General features: G+C 40.0%; 1 protein-coding gene across 1 annotated transcript in view; it reads right to left on the bottom strand.

Moving 5' to 3' along the window:
- Positions 1-20,046, bottom strand: part of dagla (diacylglycerol lipase, alpha) — a 27,418-nt gene continuing 7,372 nt past the window's right edge. The window contains exons 9-19 of the mRNA XM_016280434.1: positions 18,798-18,951; positions 18,506-18,589; positions 17,893-17,970; positions 17,735-17,815; positions 16,824-16,966; positions 15,587-15,655; positions 15,431-15,503; positions 8,899-9,107; positions 7,430-7,556; positions 3,159-3,322; positions 1-2,473 (exon numbers count right to left, since the gene is read on the bottom strand). Coding sequence (XP_016135920.1) covers positions 1,408-2,473; positions 3,159-3,322; positions 7,430-7,556; positions 8,899-9,107; positions 15,431-15,503; positions 15,587-15,655; positions 16,824-16,966; positions 17,735-17,815; positions 17,893-17,970; positions 18,506-18,589; positions 18,798-18,951 — 2,248 coding nt within the window. The 3' untranslated portion in view covers positions 1-1,407. The remainder of the gene's footprint in view (positions 2,474-3,158; positions 3,323-7,429; positions 7,557-8,898; positions 9,108-15,430; positions 15,504-15,586; positions 15,656-16,823; positions 16,967-17,734; positions 17,816-17,892; positions 17,971-18,505; positions 18,590-18,797; positions 18,952-20,046) is intronic.

Genomic DNA, 20,046 nt, shown 5'->3' with positions numbered 1-20,046 from the left:
AGAACCTATAACCAATTATTAACAAGTTATTACATGCAATCAAAACATGATAGCATTGGAATTGTGATATAAAACAATCGACAGCATGCAAAATAAAATACTTGACGCATTTGTGACCCACGAAGCTCTGTTGTAACAAACCGCTGTACTTTTTCACACATCCACCCAAAAACTCAAACACTTCATCCTGAAACGATATAAAAAAAGCAAGTCGAAGTTATTAAAATATTTCGCCATTGAGATAAACCACTATTCATTGTATTATAGCAACAACAGTAGAAATGATTTTTAAAAAAGCAGATGAGAAGAAATCTCTCTATGCTTATTTTGCTACTGATTGCACACCATACCGAAAGAGACTTTTCTCGAAGGAAGCGTCTCGTGCTGCGTAAAAGACATCGCAGATTCAGGCGAGCCATTTAAAGGGCGCATTTTGTGACTGGTGCACATCTCACCATTCAACAACTCTTCCTGATGTCATTTGCATTCACGGGCAGTGGTTTGTAAAAATAAATAACAATAACAGTAAATCATTATATATTAATTTCACAGAGTTCAAACGTTTGACTTGTATGAAGTTGGCTTTTTTGGCAATCGGTGAAAAAAGAAACGATACAAAACCTGCATGCGTGAATTCAAGTGGATTTATGTAAATAAGAGATGACAAAAGTTCGCAAAATGAAACGTTTTACACGAGCATACAGCATTTTCTCATGCACATCGAGAACTCATAGATGTCCACCAACCGTCAGTGCCACCAATTACACATACTCAGCAGGATTCCACACAATCATTGATTAAAAAATGAAAAAGTACAATTAAAAAAAAGAACAATTTATTATCCTTCGCCTGAGATGTCTTTGTCCCATTCTTCATTCTTCAAGGTCCTGAGGAAATGTACCCCACTGCTTGTTGTGTGCGCCCCTCCCCGTAACTCAATTAAGATAGTTAGTCTTCCCTTTTTCCTATCCCAGCCTTTCCCTTATATGAAACTGCCAACCTTTTTGATAGCTTGGTGTTCTGTAGTGTCAATGTAAACATAACCGTAACATTAGATTCAATGTGAACGTAGGGTCATTTGTGCAAGCTTCTCAATATGCTAGCAACGTCTTTAGTGTTTGAAGGAGCCTCTCAGCCCCTTGTGTGTTGCAGGCAGCGATTAGGACATTTCATAATAGTGACGCACAAGACACAATGCATGTCTTACAATAGTACAAAATGAGGTCTTCTGTTCTTGATGAATCCTTAATGGTCCAGAAGTCTGGAAGTCTTGGACTGGCCGCGTTGCTACGCATGCACGTTTCTACAATCGGTTCAGAAGGAGCAAAGAAGAGTTTTGGGAAAGGAGACCATAGGGTAAAATAAATAGATGGAAAAGGAGAGCAGTGCGCTGTGGAAAGTGGGCAACTACACCATAGACGACAACGCAGTTTCCTTGGGGTTGGGACTAGCAGCGGAAGTTCGTAGCGTAGACGTATGGTTGGCGGGTAGCACTCCATCAGCAGGAGAGAAATCGTTGAGTTCTCCAGAGGACGAGAGCGGGAAGGATGGAGAAAGCGAGATGCCGGAGGAAGGGTCAGCCGAGCCGGCAAACGTGCGAGGGGGCTTTGGGACCAAGTTGGGCTCTAAAGTAGCTCTAGCCAGTAGCTGCCTGTCCTTGTCCGTGTCTTTCCCATGCTGATCTGCATGGTGTCCCTCAGCCTGACTGTACGATCCCCGTCCAGACTCGGATTCTGCATCGGACAGCTCGAGAGGTGGAGAGCTACTGCCGTCGAGCCTAAACAGAGAGTCCAGGTACTGGGCGAACTCTAGGACCGCCTGACTGGGAGTGCCGTTGGACAGCGGCGGAACTGGTGGAAGAGTCTGGGACCGGCCGCTCTCGACCTCTTCCTCTTCAAACACTCTATCCTTGGGCGTTTCTGGCATAGAACCAGTCCGGGATGCTACTGGGCAGGATTCTTGACTGTTAGGAACAGCTGATGGCTGGCAAGCCACAGGTGTTCCTGAAGACCGCCGGAACTTCTTGCCCGGGCTGGCCGGCTGATTCACGATAGTTTGTCCAAGCGAGAGCGGAGAGAAGTGCCTGCTGATGCGGGTGTCATTGGAAGGTACTTCCAGTTCTGGAGGAGTAGGGCAGAATGGGCCGGCCTCCCCCAATTCATGGTCCAAGCCATCTGCAGCCAGCAGCTCCGTGCGGGAGCTCAGCGACGGGTTCTCTTCAGGGATGGTGGCATCCAAAGGGAAAGGTAGACTCCCCAGACAGGGCGAGCCTCTCAGGGCGGCAGATGATCGTCGGGAGTCCAAGCTGTAGACGGATTCGGCATCAGAAAGACTTTCCATGATGGCCAAGGGGGCTTTTCGCTCCCGTAGCTCCACGGCCAATCGCTCACGGGCTCCGGGGAGCATCACGGGCACAGGAGGAGGCGGACACTCCGAGAAGCCATCCAGCGAGATCTCAGAGCGGGCACAGGAACTACAGCAGGACAGGACAGGAAGTGGGCACAGGAGTAGAGTAGCATGTAGAGAAAATAAACAGAGACCAGAGAAACAGACAGCACGCATGGAGGGTAGAAAGAGAAGGATGATGACAAATAAAATCAGGGAATTAAATAAAAGTGTGATAGCAGGGAGGAAAAAAAACCCGTGAGTAATTAGGAGAATATATATATATATATATATATATATATATAGTTTGATGGAAAAACAGAAAAAAATATTTGTTAAAAGAAACTCAAAAAAATAAAAATATAAAAAATGATATAATACAAATGTCATTAAATATTATATATATATATATATATATATATATATATATATAAATAAACACGTTCAAAAATAGAGCAGAGAACAGGAAAAAGAAGGACAAATTTAGAAAGAGGGGAAAAAAAGGGCGGATTATGGTTAGGCAACACTAACGTGACTAACGTCTAGGCTGATCTTTTCTACTGAACCAAAGAGGACGAGGGGGGAACTGTATAGTACCATACACTGTACCTCTGCAGTCGGCATGAGTGAGAAGGACAGGCAATAGTGTTAAAATCAAATGATAAGAAATGCTTAAAAACACCTAAGGAAAATCTACATCATTGATCACTCATTGGTATGGTCTGATTGGTCAGTCAGCTTGTTTCAAACACTGATTGGCTCTCGTGACTCACCGGACACTACTGTTTCTGCGGTGATGTGTGGCAGGCGTGGGCTGCGGTGAACTAGAGGCATCGAGGAAAACTGTTTCTGGATTCAGGTCCACTTCTGTAGGACTAACCATTATCTTAGCAGCAGACAATAAAGCTGTCTTCCCTTTATTATAGTTTTCCAAAACCTGCAGGACATAGAGGAAAAGAGAAACACAAGGTAGATAAAAATATATACATGAATAAGTGAATGAATAGACAGAAACAAACAGTTCTCACAGCCTACTTGAAATTGTGAAACTTTTTATTTATGTATTATATGATATCAAGACGAAATAAATGCACCTCAAAACATTTTTATAAGGAAAAGCGTAATTTTAAGATACACATTCTATCACATATTAATTTGTTGCAATGTTAAATACAGATTATTGAAGCATAAATTTCTTTGAACAAAACTATCAAAATAAATACTTTGGAAACATACTAGGAAGATTTAATGCTTTTGATATTCAATTAAAAATCCCTTTATAACAGGTTTTTCACTTTTCATTATTTATTTATTTTTTGACACCAAGTGTAACTGAGCCATCAAGCGTAACACTTTACATAAGAATATTTCATAATTTTAAACACAATTACACGGTGACATAAAATGATCTGTATTATGTGCATGATGAACACAAATCCTGCAGGACAATCAACAAGGACAAAGTTGAGTGGAACAACAAAGGTAGAAGTCCAACAGCCGCGAGATGATAATGCATATTTCTTTATTAATGTGTGTAAACATGAGTATGTATAGAGTTAGAGACAATAATCAGTAAATTAGAGACAAATATAAGTAAATGGATATAATGAAATGCAATGGAAGAAAGTGTGTAAAACAATGATGTACATGTACCATGCAAAAAAAAAAAAAACCTACATACTACAAACAATAACAGAATAATTGCACAAAACCATTTACTTAAAATAAGAGCAACTGTATACATTTCAGTTAAAAAAAAAGTGTCTTGAATGAACAGTAAAGTGCATGTTAGGTCAAATGATTAGAGAGTAAATATAGATTTTTAATCCAATGGTCCATTTAGCACATTTTCTGCAGAATTTCACAGATTTTTCTTCAATATTAGAGCAAAAAAAACAAACAAAAAAACACATTCCACTATAAACACACAAGGAGATTTTTATCCTGGTCATGCATGTTGGAACAACATTAGGGTGAGTAAATGATGACACAATGTTCACTGTTCCTTTAACTGTACCCTCTGAGGCAGAACTACCACCACCAATAAGCAGGGTAAACAAATGGTTTATGCCCACCGCAAGAAGCCCCACAGGCCTAAATCCACCTCCAAGAGTAATACACCAAACATAAAAGACTAGGTGACAACCTCAAGGCACATATAGAGGGACAGGAGCTGCCATGAAAATCCTGCTGCAAACTGCTAAAGCATAAACCAGAGACCAAAACAGGAAGTTAAGAAGAACTGATAGAGAGACCAGGAACCTGCAGAAAGGAAGAGAAAGACACCACAGATGCCCAAAGCTCGAGCTGATGGATGTTTCTGGCAGCGAGGAACAGAGATTATTAGCTGAAAGGAAGAAAGCACATGCATTTGGTTGTACTGTACATTACACTGCCATTCAAAACTTTGGGGTTGGTCAGATTTTATTGTATAAATTGAAATAACTATATTATGTTCACCAAGGTTGCATTTATTTAATCAAAAATACAGTAAAAGTATTACAATTGACGGCTTTCTATTTGAATATATTTTACATTTTAATTGTTTTATTTACATTTTCATTCAGTAATAATTCTAATATGCTTCTCAAGAAATATTTCTTTTTATTATCAATGTTGAAAACAGTTGTGCTGCTTAATATTTGTGTGGAAACTGATGTTTTTTTCAGGATTCTTTGATGAATATTAAGTTACAAAATGGCATTTATTAGAAATAGAATTGGTTTAATAAATGTCTTTACTGTCACTTTTGAACAATTGAATGCATCCTTGTTGAATAAAAGTATTAAGTTCTTTAAATATATATATATATATATATATATAAACTGACCCCAGACTTTTGATCAGTAGTGTATATCAGAGGCTTGAGATATAACACGTGGCACTAAAAGTGGTCTCCTCAGATCGGGCAGTCGAGGAACTCAATCTAGACTGAGAAGAAGTTAAAGGTGTGTTATCAAAGACTGAGGATTTTGTAGAACTGTTCTCCGCTGAGAGTTCAGCCGATGTGCTTTTAGACATTAGTCCGGCTGAGGGGATCTCTGAAAAGTCTGGATTTATGCTGGTTTTCAACAGGAACTCTGGGGGAGAAGGGGAATCTGATGTGTTTGGAAATGGAGTGATGCTTTGGGAAGTTGTCTTCTGGAATTGAGAGCGGGACTCAGGAACAGATACATCTGTCATTTTGGAAGATATAGAGCCATTAAAGGGGATGGCTGAGTCTTGGACAGATGAGGGCATTTCTAATGTTGTAGAGGTTAATGTAATGTTGGACTGGCCAATGTTTTTGGGAGCACATGCAACCGTTGGGGATTCAGATTGAGATGGACATGTTGTTGGTTGTTGAAGGGCACAAAAAGTGTCTCCTGGCTTTATATCTAAACTAATGGAAGATGTATCTACAGTAACAGACATTACAGGTGTGAGAGTTTCTGTGATAGTGTTTTGAGGGTTTGACTTGGAAGTTGCTTGAAGACTGACAGTGTTATCGAGTGATAAACCGTTCCTGTGAGTGTCTGAACCTCGTGGTTGGACAGAAACCGTTTCACTGTGAGGAGTTCGAGAAGCAGAGCATGTTTCTGGAACCTTAAAACATTCATCTGAACAGAGAGGTGTTAGAGAGGGATCTGGGAGTGCGTTAGGGACAGAAACACACGCTTGGATGCTAGTTCTCTGGCTTCCAACCTGTGCAGCAATCAGTTCTGAAATTAAATATGGGTTTTCCAGCACCTGTGAAGACAAACCAACACATTACCATACAACAGACATATGAACAAAAGAACATACTTTCAGAAGAAAACAAAACGGTATGACAGCCCAAATTAAGAGCAACTAGATTTGTAGCAAGACAAGTTATGCACCCAAAGTTTAATATTTAGGATTAGGGCTCCGAACAAACCCCTAACCTTAAATATGAGCAATAGTAATAGCAATAAGAAGAAGGAACAGCCATGCCAGAAATGCTTTTATGCTTGTGGAATCCCAATGACGGCAGTTTCAGGGGACAAAAACAAAGACAGACCTTTATATCCAGACAGAATACACATTGTGACTAAGATTTTGACACAGACCTGCAACACATACAGTATACCTGTCCACTGCAGCCCAAAAGCCTTACAAGCAACTGATTCATTGACCCCAAAGCCATTCCGAAAACAAAGGCAGATCTGGGCACACCAGAATCCACTGGTACTTACTGTATGTTACATGTTATTTTACAGGGCTGAGCAAGATGCATTAAATTGATCAAAAGTAACAGAATGATTTCTGAAGGATCAAGTGAGACTGGAGTAATGGCTGCTGGAATAAATTACATTTTAAAATATATTATATAACACATATTTTATGACAATAATAATTTATAAATACTATTTTAATTATTTAGCGATTTTTAATTACTTTGAGATATATAAATGCAATATTTCTTGATAGTATTTCCTCTGAAATGGCTTAAAAGGTGTAATTTTTTCCTAATCAAAGAACTATGATTCAAAATGTTTAAATACAGCACAAATCTAATTGATAAAAAAGCATTTCTAACCACACAGAGACTTGTTTTTTGAGTGATGATGCAAATTAATCATTGTTTTGATTTTTGAATCAGTTGACTGAAATGGACAGTCTGAACTGAATTAGAGAAATTAATCAAACTTGCCAATTCAAATGTTGTTACTAAAGTTTAATCAGAAGCAACATCTTTGTCTTAATGCTCTCATAATCATATAAGAGTCAAGAGCCAAGCAAGGATCCCAAAACTAGACTAATGAGATAACTTCAAAATGCAATGGCATCAAAATCCTCACACAATTTTAATAATGCAAAATCACTGTATTTATTTTGTAAATATTTTATGCATTCTCCAGTCCTAGTGGAAAGTTTACTGTTTTATTGAATATTATTATTGCATTTATATATGCTGGATCCAGTGTTACTCAGATTTGCCCAGAATGGCATTTCATCAGCTACCCAATCACTGACTTTGCATTTAGCAAGAGTTAGACAGAAAAACATGCACAAAAACGCACGCACATACAAAAACACACACCTTGTTGAGGCCATCCATCACCACATGGGGCATGTGTTCATTCAGCATGGCTGGAGAAATGATAACCTCATCAAAGGCCTTGTTATCCCCCCACAGAGCGGAGTAAGTGGGCTCTTCCTGACCACAACTAGAGAGAGAGAGAGATGGTATGAGGAATCTCAGACTTACAGTAAAACTGTGTAGACTCTAGCGAAACTTTGACTCTGATAAATGCAGGATGTGACACATTCAAAGTTCATTACTGGAAACAAATAGTATTCATTGCTAGAAATAAAAGGTCCCACTCCTCATAGCAGCACCGAATGGAATTACAAAAACTATTTCCAAACATATGGAAGTCCACAGAGGCCATGTGTTATTATTTGTCTATTTTGCATGATTGAAATTATGACTTTAAATAATATTTTTCTTATAAGAGTAATTTTGAGAGAGGAAAAATTTGTATCTGTAACTTACAAACATTAAACAATTATTATCTTAGCAACATTTGCATTTTAATAGACCTGTATTTTTTTGTAGACCTCCAACTGCCATCAAAGAAAGCAAAAAATGTATGACAAATCAAGAAATGAACTGTTCAACATTAGATGAGGTTTAATTTTTTTTTAAAACATCTTTGTAAAGGACAATGCGAATGGAAACGCTGCAAATGGCTGAAGAATTTGTCCAAGAGAAAACAGATATTACAAATATTGATTATACTTACTAGTACTTATATTACTGTTCAAAAGTTTAAGGTCAGTAAGATTTGCTTTCTTTAAATAAATAAATAAATACTTATATTCATCAAGGCTGCATTAAATTGATCAATAATGAAAGACTTGTACACAATACACACACACACAAAAACTTTTTTATCCAAAGAACCATAAAAAGGCATCACTTTTTCCACAAAAATATTAGGCATAACAATTAGTTTCAACAATGATAATAAGAAATATTTCTTGAGCAGTAAATCAGCATATTAGAATGATTTTTGAAGGATCATGTGACACTGAAGACTGGAGTAATGATGCTGAAAATTCAGCTTTGATAACAGGAATAAAATACATTTGAAAATATATTACAATAGAAAACTGTTATTTTAAATTGCAATAATATTTCACAATATTACTGTTTTTACTGCATTTTTTATCAAATAAATGCAGCCTTGGTGAGGCTACATTACTGAATCCAAACTTTTGAACAATAGTGTACATTTTTAAACTACAACCACGATTTGTCAACTGTCACCCCAATATATTTCATTTTATTCATGTGCCCATTGATATCTTTTCCTACAGCTAAATTAACAAAGAAGCAGTAAATCTAAACAAGCAGAATCTATAAAACTGGCATTTCTCGGAGCCAGACATTTCAATATTGTACTGGGCCACTGGAACGTACCCTACATCTGAAAAGCAGACACCCATTTTCTTGTTCCATCAATCCATTCAATTTACAATTTACAGAGGGGTCTCTCTACTCACCACATCTCAGGCGGGTGGTTGTGCACCACATGAATGACCCGTCCCGGTGGATACAGCGGCGTGGAGGCTGACAGGGCGATGCTCAGGTCACTGGGATGCAGCCACAGGCGAGAGTTAGAGGGAGTCACGCCCTGTGATACAGGAGCTTCGTCATCCAGGGGTAGCTCTGATTTAGGGATGCACTTCGTACCCCCAGCAATAATCCGCCACTGAAACAAACAGAGAGAAACATACAGGCTCTATTCCAAAACCTAGTGAGCTGCCTACGCAGGCAGCATTTCAAGCATCATTTCCTGCTGAGAGCAGCTAACCAGCAAAGTAGGCAGTGTGATTATGCACATTAATGAGCAGAAATGCATCACATAGTGGCCAAATTTCTCACAAACTTCCTTGAAACTAATCAGAGGCTGGCAAAAAAAAAAAGTGAGATATAAGATGCTGTTCATGATGCAAGCAGCGTTAATCTGGCAATGGAGGTGTGTACGCTTTCATTTCTTACATGCATCATCTCAGCTGCACGTCAGCGCAGTGTTGGATTTGATAGAAACAGCAAAGGAAGTTCGCTGAAGCTTTATGGTGAGTCATTTATATAAGCTAAACTGAGTAGGTGACTACTTTCCGGACAGCTGGTCTACTATGAGTTATGTAAGCCCTAATATAAAGTACAGTTCTGTTCAAAAGTTTCTGATAAGTAAGATTTTTTTTTAAAGGAATAGTTCACCCAAAAATGATTTTTTTTGTGTGGAAATTTACTCACCCTCAGGCCATCCGTGACGTATATGAGTTTGTTTCTTCATCAGAACAGATTTGGAGAAATTAGCTGCCTACGCAGGCAGCATTTCAAGCATAATTTCCTGCTGAGAGCAGCTAACCAGCAAAGTAGGCAGTGTGATTATGCACATTAATGAGCAGAAATGCATCACATAGTGGCCAAATTTCTCACAAACTTCCTTGAAACTAATCAGAGGCTGGCAAAAAAAAAAAAGTGAGATATAAGATGCTGTTCATGATGCAAGCAGCGTTAATCTGGCAATGGAGGTGTGTACGCTTTCATTTCTTACATGCATCATCTCAGCTGCACGTCAGCGCAGTGTTGGATTTGATAGAAACAGCAAAGGAAGTTCGCTGAAGCTTTATGGTGAGTCATTTATATAAGCTAAACTGAGTAGGTGACTACTTTCCGGACAGCTGGTCTACTATGAGTTATGTAAGCCCTAATATAAAGTACAGTTCTGTTCAAAAGTTTCTGATAAGTAAGATTTTTTTTTAAAGGAATAGTTCACCCAAAAATGATTTTTTTTGTGTGGAAATTTACTCACCCTCAGGCCATCCGTGACGTATATGAGTTTGTTTCTTCATCAGAACAGATTTGGAGAAATTTAGCATTACATCACTCACCAATGGATCCTCTGCAGTGAATGGGTGCCGTCAGAATGTGAGTCCAAACAGCTGATAAAAACATCACAATAATCCACAAGCAATCCACAGTCCATTAGTTAATGTCTTGTGAAGTGAAAAGCTGCGTATTTGTAAGAAATAAATTATGAGTCCATAATCCATGATAACGCTTCCTCCAATTGAAAAGTCCAGCCCCATTAAAATCCACCGACATGTTTGTTTAGAACTATTTTGGAGTGTTTTGCTTGTAAACCGTGCTTGATCTGTGCATATTTCTCTCCTGATTGAGACGAGACAATTTCTCCACTGGAGAAAGCAACATTATGGATAGATGACTTTTTAGTGGAAGCAACGGTTTGAAGGTTGAAACGTATAGATGGATTTGTTTTTTACAAACATGCAGCATTTCACTTCACAAGATCTTAACTAAAGGACTGGAGTTACCTGTGGATTATTGTGGTTTTACTGCGGCACCCATTCACTGCAGAGGATCCACTGGTAAGCAAGTGATGTAAACATTGTACATTTCTCCAAATCTGTTACAATGAAGAAACAAACTCTGGCCTGTGGGTGAGTACATTTTCAGAAATTTTAAGTTTTTGGGTGAACTAGTTAAATATCTTAAAAAAAATCTTACTGACCACCAATTTTTGAACATCTTACTGACTCCAAACCTTTGAATGGTAGTGTATTTTTAAACTGCACCCAATTGTTAGGCTCAAAGCCACAACCTTGAGAAAAGAGATTAATGTTCCAATTACTGAACTAGAAAAGAGATGTAAAAAAGAAAAATCAATTTGCAGTGCAAAAAAAATCCCACATCTGTGGTTATAATTAGTAACGTAACAATTTATCATTTACTTTAATCGCCCAGAGGAAAATGATATGGGGAAAGCGCAATGCGACAGATATAATGAGGGCAGTTAATTACTGGCATGATTCAGTGATAATAAATGCTACTGCGCCATTTCCCACATGCATGGACCCTCTAGAATGCTTAATTCTGTACATATTTGTACAAATTTACATATTTATTTCAATGTACAATCAACTGGTCATTATGGCAAAATAAACCACTTCTTGTCTCTGTCACGATACAGTGTAGAATAAATACGCACAATGATGAAGATCTAAGATTTAATAATCCACATAAGGAAATCCACAAAAGGAAGGCTGGAAACACACGTATATTCGACGTTCAATACCCAACAAACACTAACAGAACAAACAGGAACTTAAATACACAGGCAAATGAAGATAATTAATAAGACAACCATGAACATAATGACATAATCAGACATGAGGGAAAACTAGATCAAGGAACACATGAGGGAAGAAAACAAACTAAAAGTCTATGTGGTGTGACATAGCTCCCCCCTCCCCGAAGGCGTGACCTCGCAGACAAAGTGGTGGCGAAGGGCAGGAATAGAGGCAGGCAGATAACCAGGGCGGCGACGATGGAGGGAGGAGCCCGGGAAGAGACATGAGGGAGCAGGAGCAGGAGGAGCTAGGTGGGACCCAGACCGCAGCCATGAATTTGGCCCACGGTGGAGCCGACAGAGGGAGGAGCCATGGTGGAGGAAGGGCTGACGACTCCAGGGGGCCGACCGACGGGGGTGGAGCCCCAGGCGGAGACGGAGAGCCGACAAGCCAGGGTGACGGCGAGGATCCAGAGAGTCAGGGTGGAGCCGACGGCTCTGGCGACAGAGGAGGAGATCCTGGAGTCCGCGGCAGAGCCGGAGCGACTGAGGACCAAGGGGGAGCTGGAGGGAGGGAGGAGCCCAACGGAGCCGGTGGGACGGTCCGACGAGGCGCAGCTGGAGGAGTGGAGTCCTGAGGCGATGGCAGGTCGACGACCGACTAAGGCAGAGCCGGAGGGACTGGTGGAGCTGGTGGAAGAACGGGCTACGGTGGAGACGAGGGAGCTTGGAGCCTAGGTGGAGCCACTGGGTCGATGGGCCGAGTCGGAGTCCGGGACTCAGAGGCTGGAGGCGGAGACAAGGGATCCTCCAGCCATGACACCGATGGAGACTGGCAGACCCGCGGTGAACCCACAACACAAATGGTGGCCTGAGGGTGAGCTGAGGGGCTGACAGGGGACAGTGGAGGCAGTGGTGAGGACTGGTGAACAGGTGGTGGGAGAGGGAGACTGGGTGGGAATTTTGGGCAGTCAAGGGGTTCAGGGATGGTGTATGCTGCCCACCCACACACCAAATAGCGACTCCCAGCATCGGGAGCGCTATCAACAGAGGAATCAGAATCAGAATCAGAATGAGCTTTATTGCCAGGTATGTTTTCACATACAAGGAATTTCATGACAGAAGCTTCCGCAGTGCAACAGAATGAAAGCGACAGAACAAAAACACAGATAAGCTGGAGGGAGGGAGGAGCCCAACGGAGCCGGTGGGACGGTCCGACGAGGCGCAGCTGGAGGAGTGGAGTCCTGAGGCGATGGCAGGTCGACGACCGACTAAGGCGGAGCCGGAGGGACTGGTGGAGCTGGTGGAAGAACGGGCTACGGTGGAGACGAGGGAGCTTGGAGCCTAGGTGGAGCCACTGGGTCGATGGGCCGAGTCGGAGTCCGGGACTCCGAGGCTGGAGGCGGAGACAAGGGATCCTCCAGCCATGACACCGATGGAGACTGGCAGACCCGCGGTGAACCCACAACACAAATGGTGGCCTGAGGGTGAGCTGAGGGGCTGACAGGGGACAGTGGAGGCGGTGGTGAGGACTGGTGAACAGGTGGTGGGAGAGGGAGACTGGGTGGGAATTTTGGGCAGTCAAGGGGTTCAGGGATGGTGTATGCTGCCCACCCACACACCAAATAGCGACTCCCAGCATCGGGAGCGCTATCAACAGAGGAATCAGAATCAGAATCAGAATGAGCTTTATTGCCAGGTATGTTTTCACATACAAGGAATTTCATGACAGAAGCTTCCGCAGTGCAACAGAATGAAAGCGACAGAACAAAAACACAGATACAAGAATAAAAAATTAAAAAACAGAACAAGTAAATAAGGAATAACCATATATGACAATTGTATGTGCAGGTATATTACAATAAACAGTTTTGTATGTACAGGTATATTATGTGCAAATGTGAAGTGTAGACTAAGTATGTGTGTTAGATAAATAAGTGTATGGGTGTATAAATAGTGTTGTGTGTTCCACAGTTATTGTCAAGTGTTCATGAGATAGAGTGCGGGTCCATGATCATCTTCACTGTTTTGAGCATGTTGAGCTCCAGATTGTTGAGACTGCACCAGCCAGCCAGCTCTTTAACCTCCTGTCTGTAGGCAGACTCGTTACCGTCCTGAATGAGGCAGATGAGTGTGGTGTCGTCTGCAAACTTCAGGAGCTTGACAGAGGGGTCTTTAGAGGTGCAGTCGTTGGCGTACAGGGAGAAGAGCAGTGGGGAGAGAACGCAGCACTGAGGAGCTCCAGTGCTGATCGCACGAGTGCTGGATGTGAATTTTCCCATTCTCACTAGCTGCTGCCTGTCTGTCAGGAAGCTGGTGATCCACTGACAGACGGAGGTGGGCACAGAGAGCTGAGTTAGTTTGGGCAGGAGGAGGTTTGGGATGATAGTCAGCTCCAGTGATCTGTTGAAGATCTGTGTGAAGATGGGGGCCAGCTGGTCAGCACAAGATTTCAGACAGGCTGGTGTAACACAATCTGGGCCTGGTGCTTTTTTCCTTTTCTGCTTCCGGAAGACCTGGCGCACCCCATCTTCACTGATTTGAGGTGCAGGTGTGGGGGAGAGGGGGGTTGCAGGAGGTGTGAATGGTTGTGTGGAGAGGTGTTCAGGGCGGGTGTGGGGTGTTTTTTCAAACCTGCAGTAGAACTCATTCAGATCGTCTGCCAGTTGTTGATTCTCCACAGTGCTGGGGGATGGTGCCTTGTAGCTGGTGATCTCTTTCAGACTTTTCCACACGGATGCTGAGTCGCTGGAAGTGAACCGAGTCCTTAGTTTTTCAGAATAACGACCTCCGTAGTCAAGACAGGACAGACAGATAGTTCAAGGCAGACAAACAGTTCAGTCACGACCTCCATGGTCGCGATAGGGCAGACAGACTGGTCAGGGCAGATAGACAGTTCGAAAACGGCCGCCTTGGCCGTAACAGGACAGACAGACGATGATGGCGAAGGAGAAGAATTGACATATCACAATATAAATCCAAATTATCTTCTGAGTTCAGTGTTGGCTAACCCTCAGCGGTGGTGCAGTGGGTGGGGCTTTCCTCCACGCCCTCACGCTCCACTGTAAAATCCACCGTCGCGTGCAATATAGCCGGCTCTCGCACATGGTGGGACTTGATTTGAGGCTCTGGCTCCGGGGCGATCCTCAGCTCTTTCGCTCCTTCCGGTGATGGCTCATAGATCGCGTTGGGCACTGGCTCTCTGTCTGCGGTGGGATCGGGCTGACGCTACGCGAAGCAGGGTGATAGTTGGCTTAGCTCTGGGTCTGGCTGCAAGACGTCTGCAAGGTGAGACTGGACGTTGATGTTGTAGTTGACATCCGCTTCATCCACTGTGAATGTGGATCCATTCACCCACAGTGCAAAGCTTATGTAATCCTTTAGGGTCCAACATGGGTCACCCTGGGGCATGACGAAGCAAATGATGTTGTCGCCCAGTCCACTCCGAAAGCCCTCCATTAGGCAGACGTCATTGGAGCTGGCATGGCGGCAGGTGTTGAGGAACTACTCAACGTAGTTCTCCAGGCTACGGACATTTTGGAAAACAAACACCGTTGCTCCACTCAATAAACTGTTACCCCTCCATGGGGCCACATTAATGGATGCAACTTCCATAAAAAAATTAAGAAAAATGTACAAAAACAAAGAAAAACAAACGCAGGGAGTCATTGTAGATCATCTCTTACATATTGTGTACAAACACGCCATTGAGTGAGGGGAACAAAGAAAATTCAAAGCAAGGTATGTGAAAAAAAAAGGAAACATTTATCAAGGTAAAGTTTTTTTCCTTTGTTATTCAGTTTTGTTTCATTAGAATTTTATCACATTGACTGGAATGGAATCAATATAATAGTTACAGTAAACAGTAACAGTTATTTTCAACAAAACTGATGGCGCATCGAGACTCTGGGAATAAGCAAGTTAAAGCAGTTCACCTTTGGTTTATCACTCTTCTGTAGGACTTCAAGTAAGTGGCGACGGAAGCCCTCAAGTTGAGAGAGGCCAATCCTGAACGAACACAACAGCAAAAGATTAGCATCTGTCTGCTCAGACTTATAAATACATCCAAGCACAACTGAACACTCATTTACCTGGGGACCAGATCTTTTCCCAACACGACTGAGGTGACGAACTCTTTTGAGTACTCCATTGCATCCTCACTATGAATTAAACAGAAACCGAAGCTTGTGTTCAAAACATGTTCTTTGATGTCAACATAAAAACAGTGTTCACAATCTGTTCTTCTGCCATAATGTGACAGATTTTTAGAGTGAAATGTGATATTCAACAGTCGATTAGACTTTACATTTAGATTCACAAAGAATATGTAATTTTAAAAAAACTGCAAAGACTTTTTCAAGTGTGGCAGGTAAGAGTTTTCTCATTACCTAATGAATTAAACCAAAAACTCAGAAAGGTTTTGAGTGACTCAACTCAAATAATATCCTTCCAAAAGATTAGTGCATCTTGTAGATTTGTGCATCCATGCATGTTTTTTGGGATAATATTTCCCACAACCAATTGCATTACAGGAGAAGGAGATCTGTAGGTTGTGTCAAATCTCTTGAGTGATTTTCAAATTTAGAAAAATGTCAAAGAATGCAACTCTGAAGCTGCCATAATAGTTTTCAAATGTATGAACCTAGTATGTACACTACCAATTAAAAGTTTGGCAAGTTTAGTAAGATTTTTTAAATGTTTTTGAAAGAAGTCTCTTTTGCTCACCAAAGTAAAAACTATTGTGAAATATTACTGCAATTTAAAACTGTTTTCTCTTTTAAAGTTCCCCTATTATGCCATTTCGAATATTGCGTGTAATGTAGCTGTATGTGAATGCAAACGATATGCAAAGTTGTAATGCTGAAAGTACATAATAAATAAAGTTATGAACAGCCTGAACTAGTCGTTAGTAATTCGAATCCCACTTCCGTGAAAAAGGCTTTGTTCCTCATATAAATGTATTCATAACTATGGCTCATAATTCATAACTATGGCTTTAGAAGACTATTTTTATGATGCTTTTTAGAGCTTATAAATAACCATTCACTTTCCTTGAGTGGAAACTGAACTTCTAAATTTATGATTCATAGCAGAAAGAAAATAATACAGTTTTGCAATGGCATCCGGTTGTAACAATAATGACAAAATGTTCATTTTTGCACAAACTAATCCTTTAACACATCAAATCTCTTATCTAATGTCATCATGCTTCAGTGACGGCTAAACGCTGTTTCTCTCTCTCTCTCTCAGAGGAGATCAGTTCTCAGCTTTCTCTATAAATGTAGCATAAAACGGATCCCAGAGCAACAATAGAGAGGTCACACTGACCTGAGCAGGCCGCCGGGAGGGGAGTAGGAATAGCAGTGCAGTGAAGGATACTGGGGCCGGAGGAGGAAGGACAGGATGGCGGCTGTACCCGCACCCAGAGAGTGACCCACAATCACCAGCTCATAGTGCATCGTTCCTTTACCCTGAGACACACGTAAACACCATGATCTGGATCTTTTAGTGTCACATCATGTCATGCACAATGCAAATTTTGCAAGCAACATGCAAATGTTGTCTGAAGTTTCTGGGCTGAATTTACTACCACTTTAAGCTTCGTCTCGTTACCATACTCATGGCATCTGATTTTAAAATAAAAATTGAGACATTTTTAAAGACCTGCACAAATAAAAAAGATCTCAAAATAAATCATGAATCTCAGATTCTTTTACTGAAACAGGCATACATTCAGCTTCAAAACAGGGTAACTGCAAGTTTACAGTGTTTTTTAAGCTGGTTTATGTACTTATATAGCAAATACATACAAATTAGAGGTTGACTGATATTAGATTTTGGTCATTCATTAATAATAGCATTTAAAGGGAGGCAATTAATGCTTCATGTAAGCGTGGCCTAATGGTTACTACTGAAACTACTACTGAAAGCCTGTAGAAAGTGCAACAGTGCTGCATTTTTACTTTGAATGAGCAGTGCTAACATGTATTTAATGATATCATAGCTTTCTGAAGTTTAATAATCACAATTGGCCATATGGTGATTCCTGTTTTGGTCCATGAATGGTGTGTTGCACACATGTAGAGAAAAACTGCAAGGCTTTTGTCAAAGTGACGCTTCATGTAAGTTTTTGAAAATTATTCGAACACTTTTTGCAGTTTGTGGGAAAATAATATAAATAAGCTCTGTGATGTCTAAGTTAATAATCATAACGTGTATAATCATACGTTTACACTTACCAAATCTCTCCCAAAGGCTTGAGAGAGAATCATTTCTTGCTCTAGTTTCTTCTTTATGTATTCAGCTGAATAAACCATTCCCTAAATAAAAAATTCATGGGAATGAGTTTGCAAAGTTTTTGTGTTCATATGTGTCAATATGCATGTTTTTATAGCACCTTGTGTCCGAGCCATGTGCCGTGCTGCTCCTCTACAGGCAAACGCTCAGAATCACCAGTAAGATCCGTTAAAGCGTCCTGAGAATGACAGAGAAAAATAGAAAAAGGGGAACAAATTTATTGAATGGCGATCTACATAAGGGATAAAGTACAGCAAACCAGCCATTAACGCAAAAAAAACTACTGGCTTTATTTTACAATACTGACTGTCTCACTGTACATTAGCCCACCTATTACATGGCTACTTCTCAAATAAATAAATAAATGGACATGAAATATTGATTTGAGTCTAAGTTATTTTATTAGGTGAAATGGAAGAGACCACAGAGTGATATGAGAAACAAGAAACTAGCACAGAATTGTAGGAAATCAATAGCTTAGTACTACAGTCGGATGTATAGTTTAGTGTCATTTTACGACTGATTCCGGACAACTTTATTATAATTTTTTGTTCTTAAAATGTGTGTTAAAGTACGTTCTTTTGTCACTGCTCAAGTATTCTGCTTAGAAACAGCTAGTATTTTAATTGGATGAAGATACAATGAAGCCTGACCTCATGAGCTTATGTGTAAAATGAGAAAGAGCTGCTACAGTACACATGTGGTTGACCCACCTTAGGGGACAACGTCCCTCTGATGCTGATCACAACTTTTTTCTTTGCATGATCCACTGCTACAAAGAAGGGCGTCTCATAAACCTGCAAATCACATCAGAAATATGGACAATAACTTGTATTAATCACACGTTTCACATTTATCACTTTAGCTACGGGTTCTCAAATTGAACTATTTTAGTCAGGCGATGACTCATTGATGTGAACAGACATTTATCACACAAGATATTACGCCTCGGGATTTTTCAGGATTAAGTCATGGGGGCTGCGGAATTAATTTAAGATGCCATACCGCATCATGGCAGGATGTGTAGACAATTTGGACTTCTTTAAGGTCTCGGTCCAGAAATTGTCGTCGGATGGCAAGAACGTTACAGCCACAGCAGTTGTCCTCCTCAACGGTGATGGACTGAGAGAGACGAGAACCTGAAACTGAAGTGTTACAGCTGACGAGAGAGAGAAAAGAAGAGACACAAAAGGGAAAAAAAATAAAGTCATTTGATTGCATTCATATGTCCTATGACAAAATTTCAATTATTATCCATAAGAAAAAATATATTGACAATAAATCACATTTATTATACATTATACTTTAAATTATATATATATGGGTCAAAGACGTTAAGATGTCCGCATTAAAAGAAATTACAAAAGTGATTATATGTCCATGGAAAGCACATTACATGCAAGTAAAATGTCTACTTTTAAGGTTTCAAATAAGTTTTTGGAGAATAAAATGTTAACATTTGGTTGAAATAATGTTCCATTGTCATTCAGTGTAACACTTATAGTTATGTAAAAATTCAAACAACATGCTTATTCTGACTTGTACATATTAACATATATAAAAGAATAAGGGAGCATATACAATTTTATTGTGTTTTAAATGAGTAAAAATTCTTACTGACAAATGGGCAAAACCTAGGATAGTGGCAAATTTAAAAAAATGTAAAATTACAACTAATTAGTATTTGGGGTGAAAGTAATTAGTCTTTTAATATGTCATAAATTGATTTTTGTTGTAAATATGCTTGACAAGAATGTTACACTGAATGACATTTTAGTGGGTCTCTTCTGTAAATCAGGGAAAAATTTATGATATTTATTTTTTGCTCAGAAAAACAAAATTGCAATTAAATTAAACAGAAAACTTTTAAATCTTTTTGGAGAAAAACTATATATATATATATATATATATACTGTATATATATATATATATATATATATAAACACGTCACATTTTAATGTTTCAAATAACTTTTTTGAAAATAAAATGCTAAAATATAGGTGAAATAATGTTCCATCAGCATTTAGCATAACATACATATTTATGTAAAAATGAAACAACATACTTATTCTGACCTGTACTTGTTAAAATATTTAAAAGAATAAGTTATCCTGTATTTTATTATATTTTAAATTATTAGAAACTTTTTCCTGACAAATGGGCAAAACATAGTAGTTCAAAATATACACACACACACACACACATACTCACACATACATATATATATATATATATATATACACACACACACACA

This window comes from Sinocyclocheilus grahami, unplaced genomic scaffold (genome assembly GCF_001515645.1).
Source record: "Sinocyclocheilus grahami isolate Dianchi unplaced genomic scaffold, SAMN03320097.WGS_v1.1 scaffold140.1, whole genome shotgun sequence".
Taxonomy (NCBI): Eukaryota; Metazoa; Chordata; class Actinopteri; order Cypriniformes; family Cyprinidae; genus Sinocyclocheilus; species Sinocyclocheilus grahami.
Note: the sequence above shows the minus strand (reverse complement) of the source record. Positions and strands in the feature narration are given on the sequence as shown.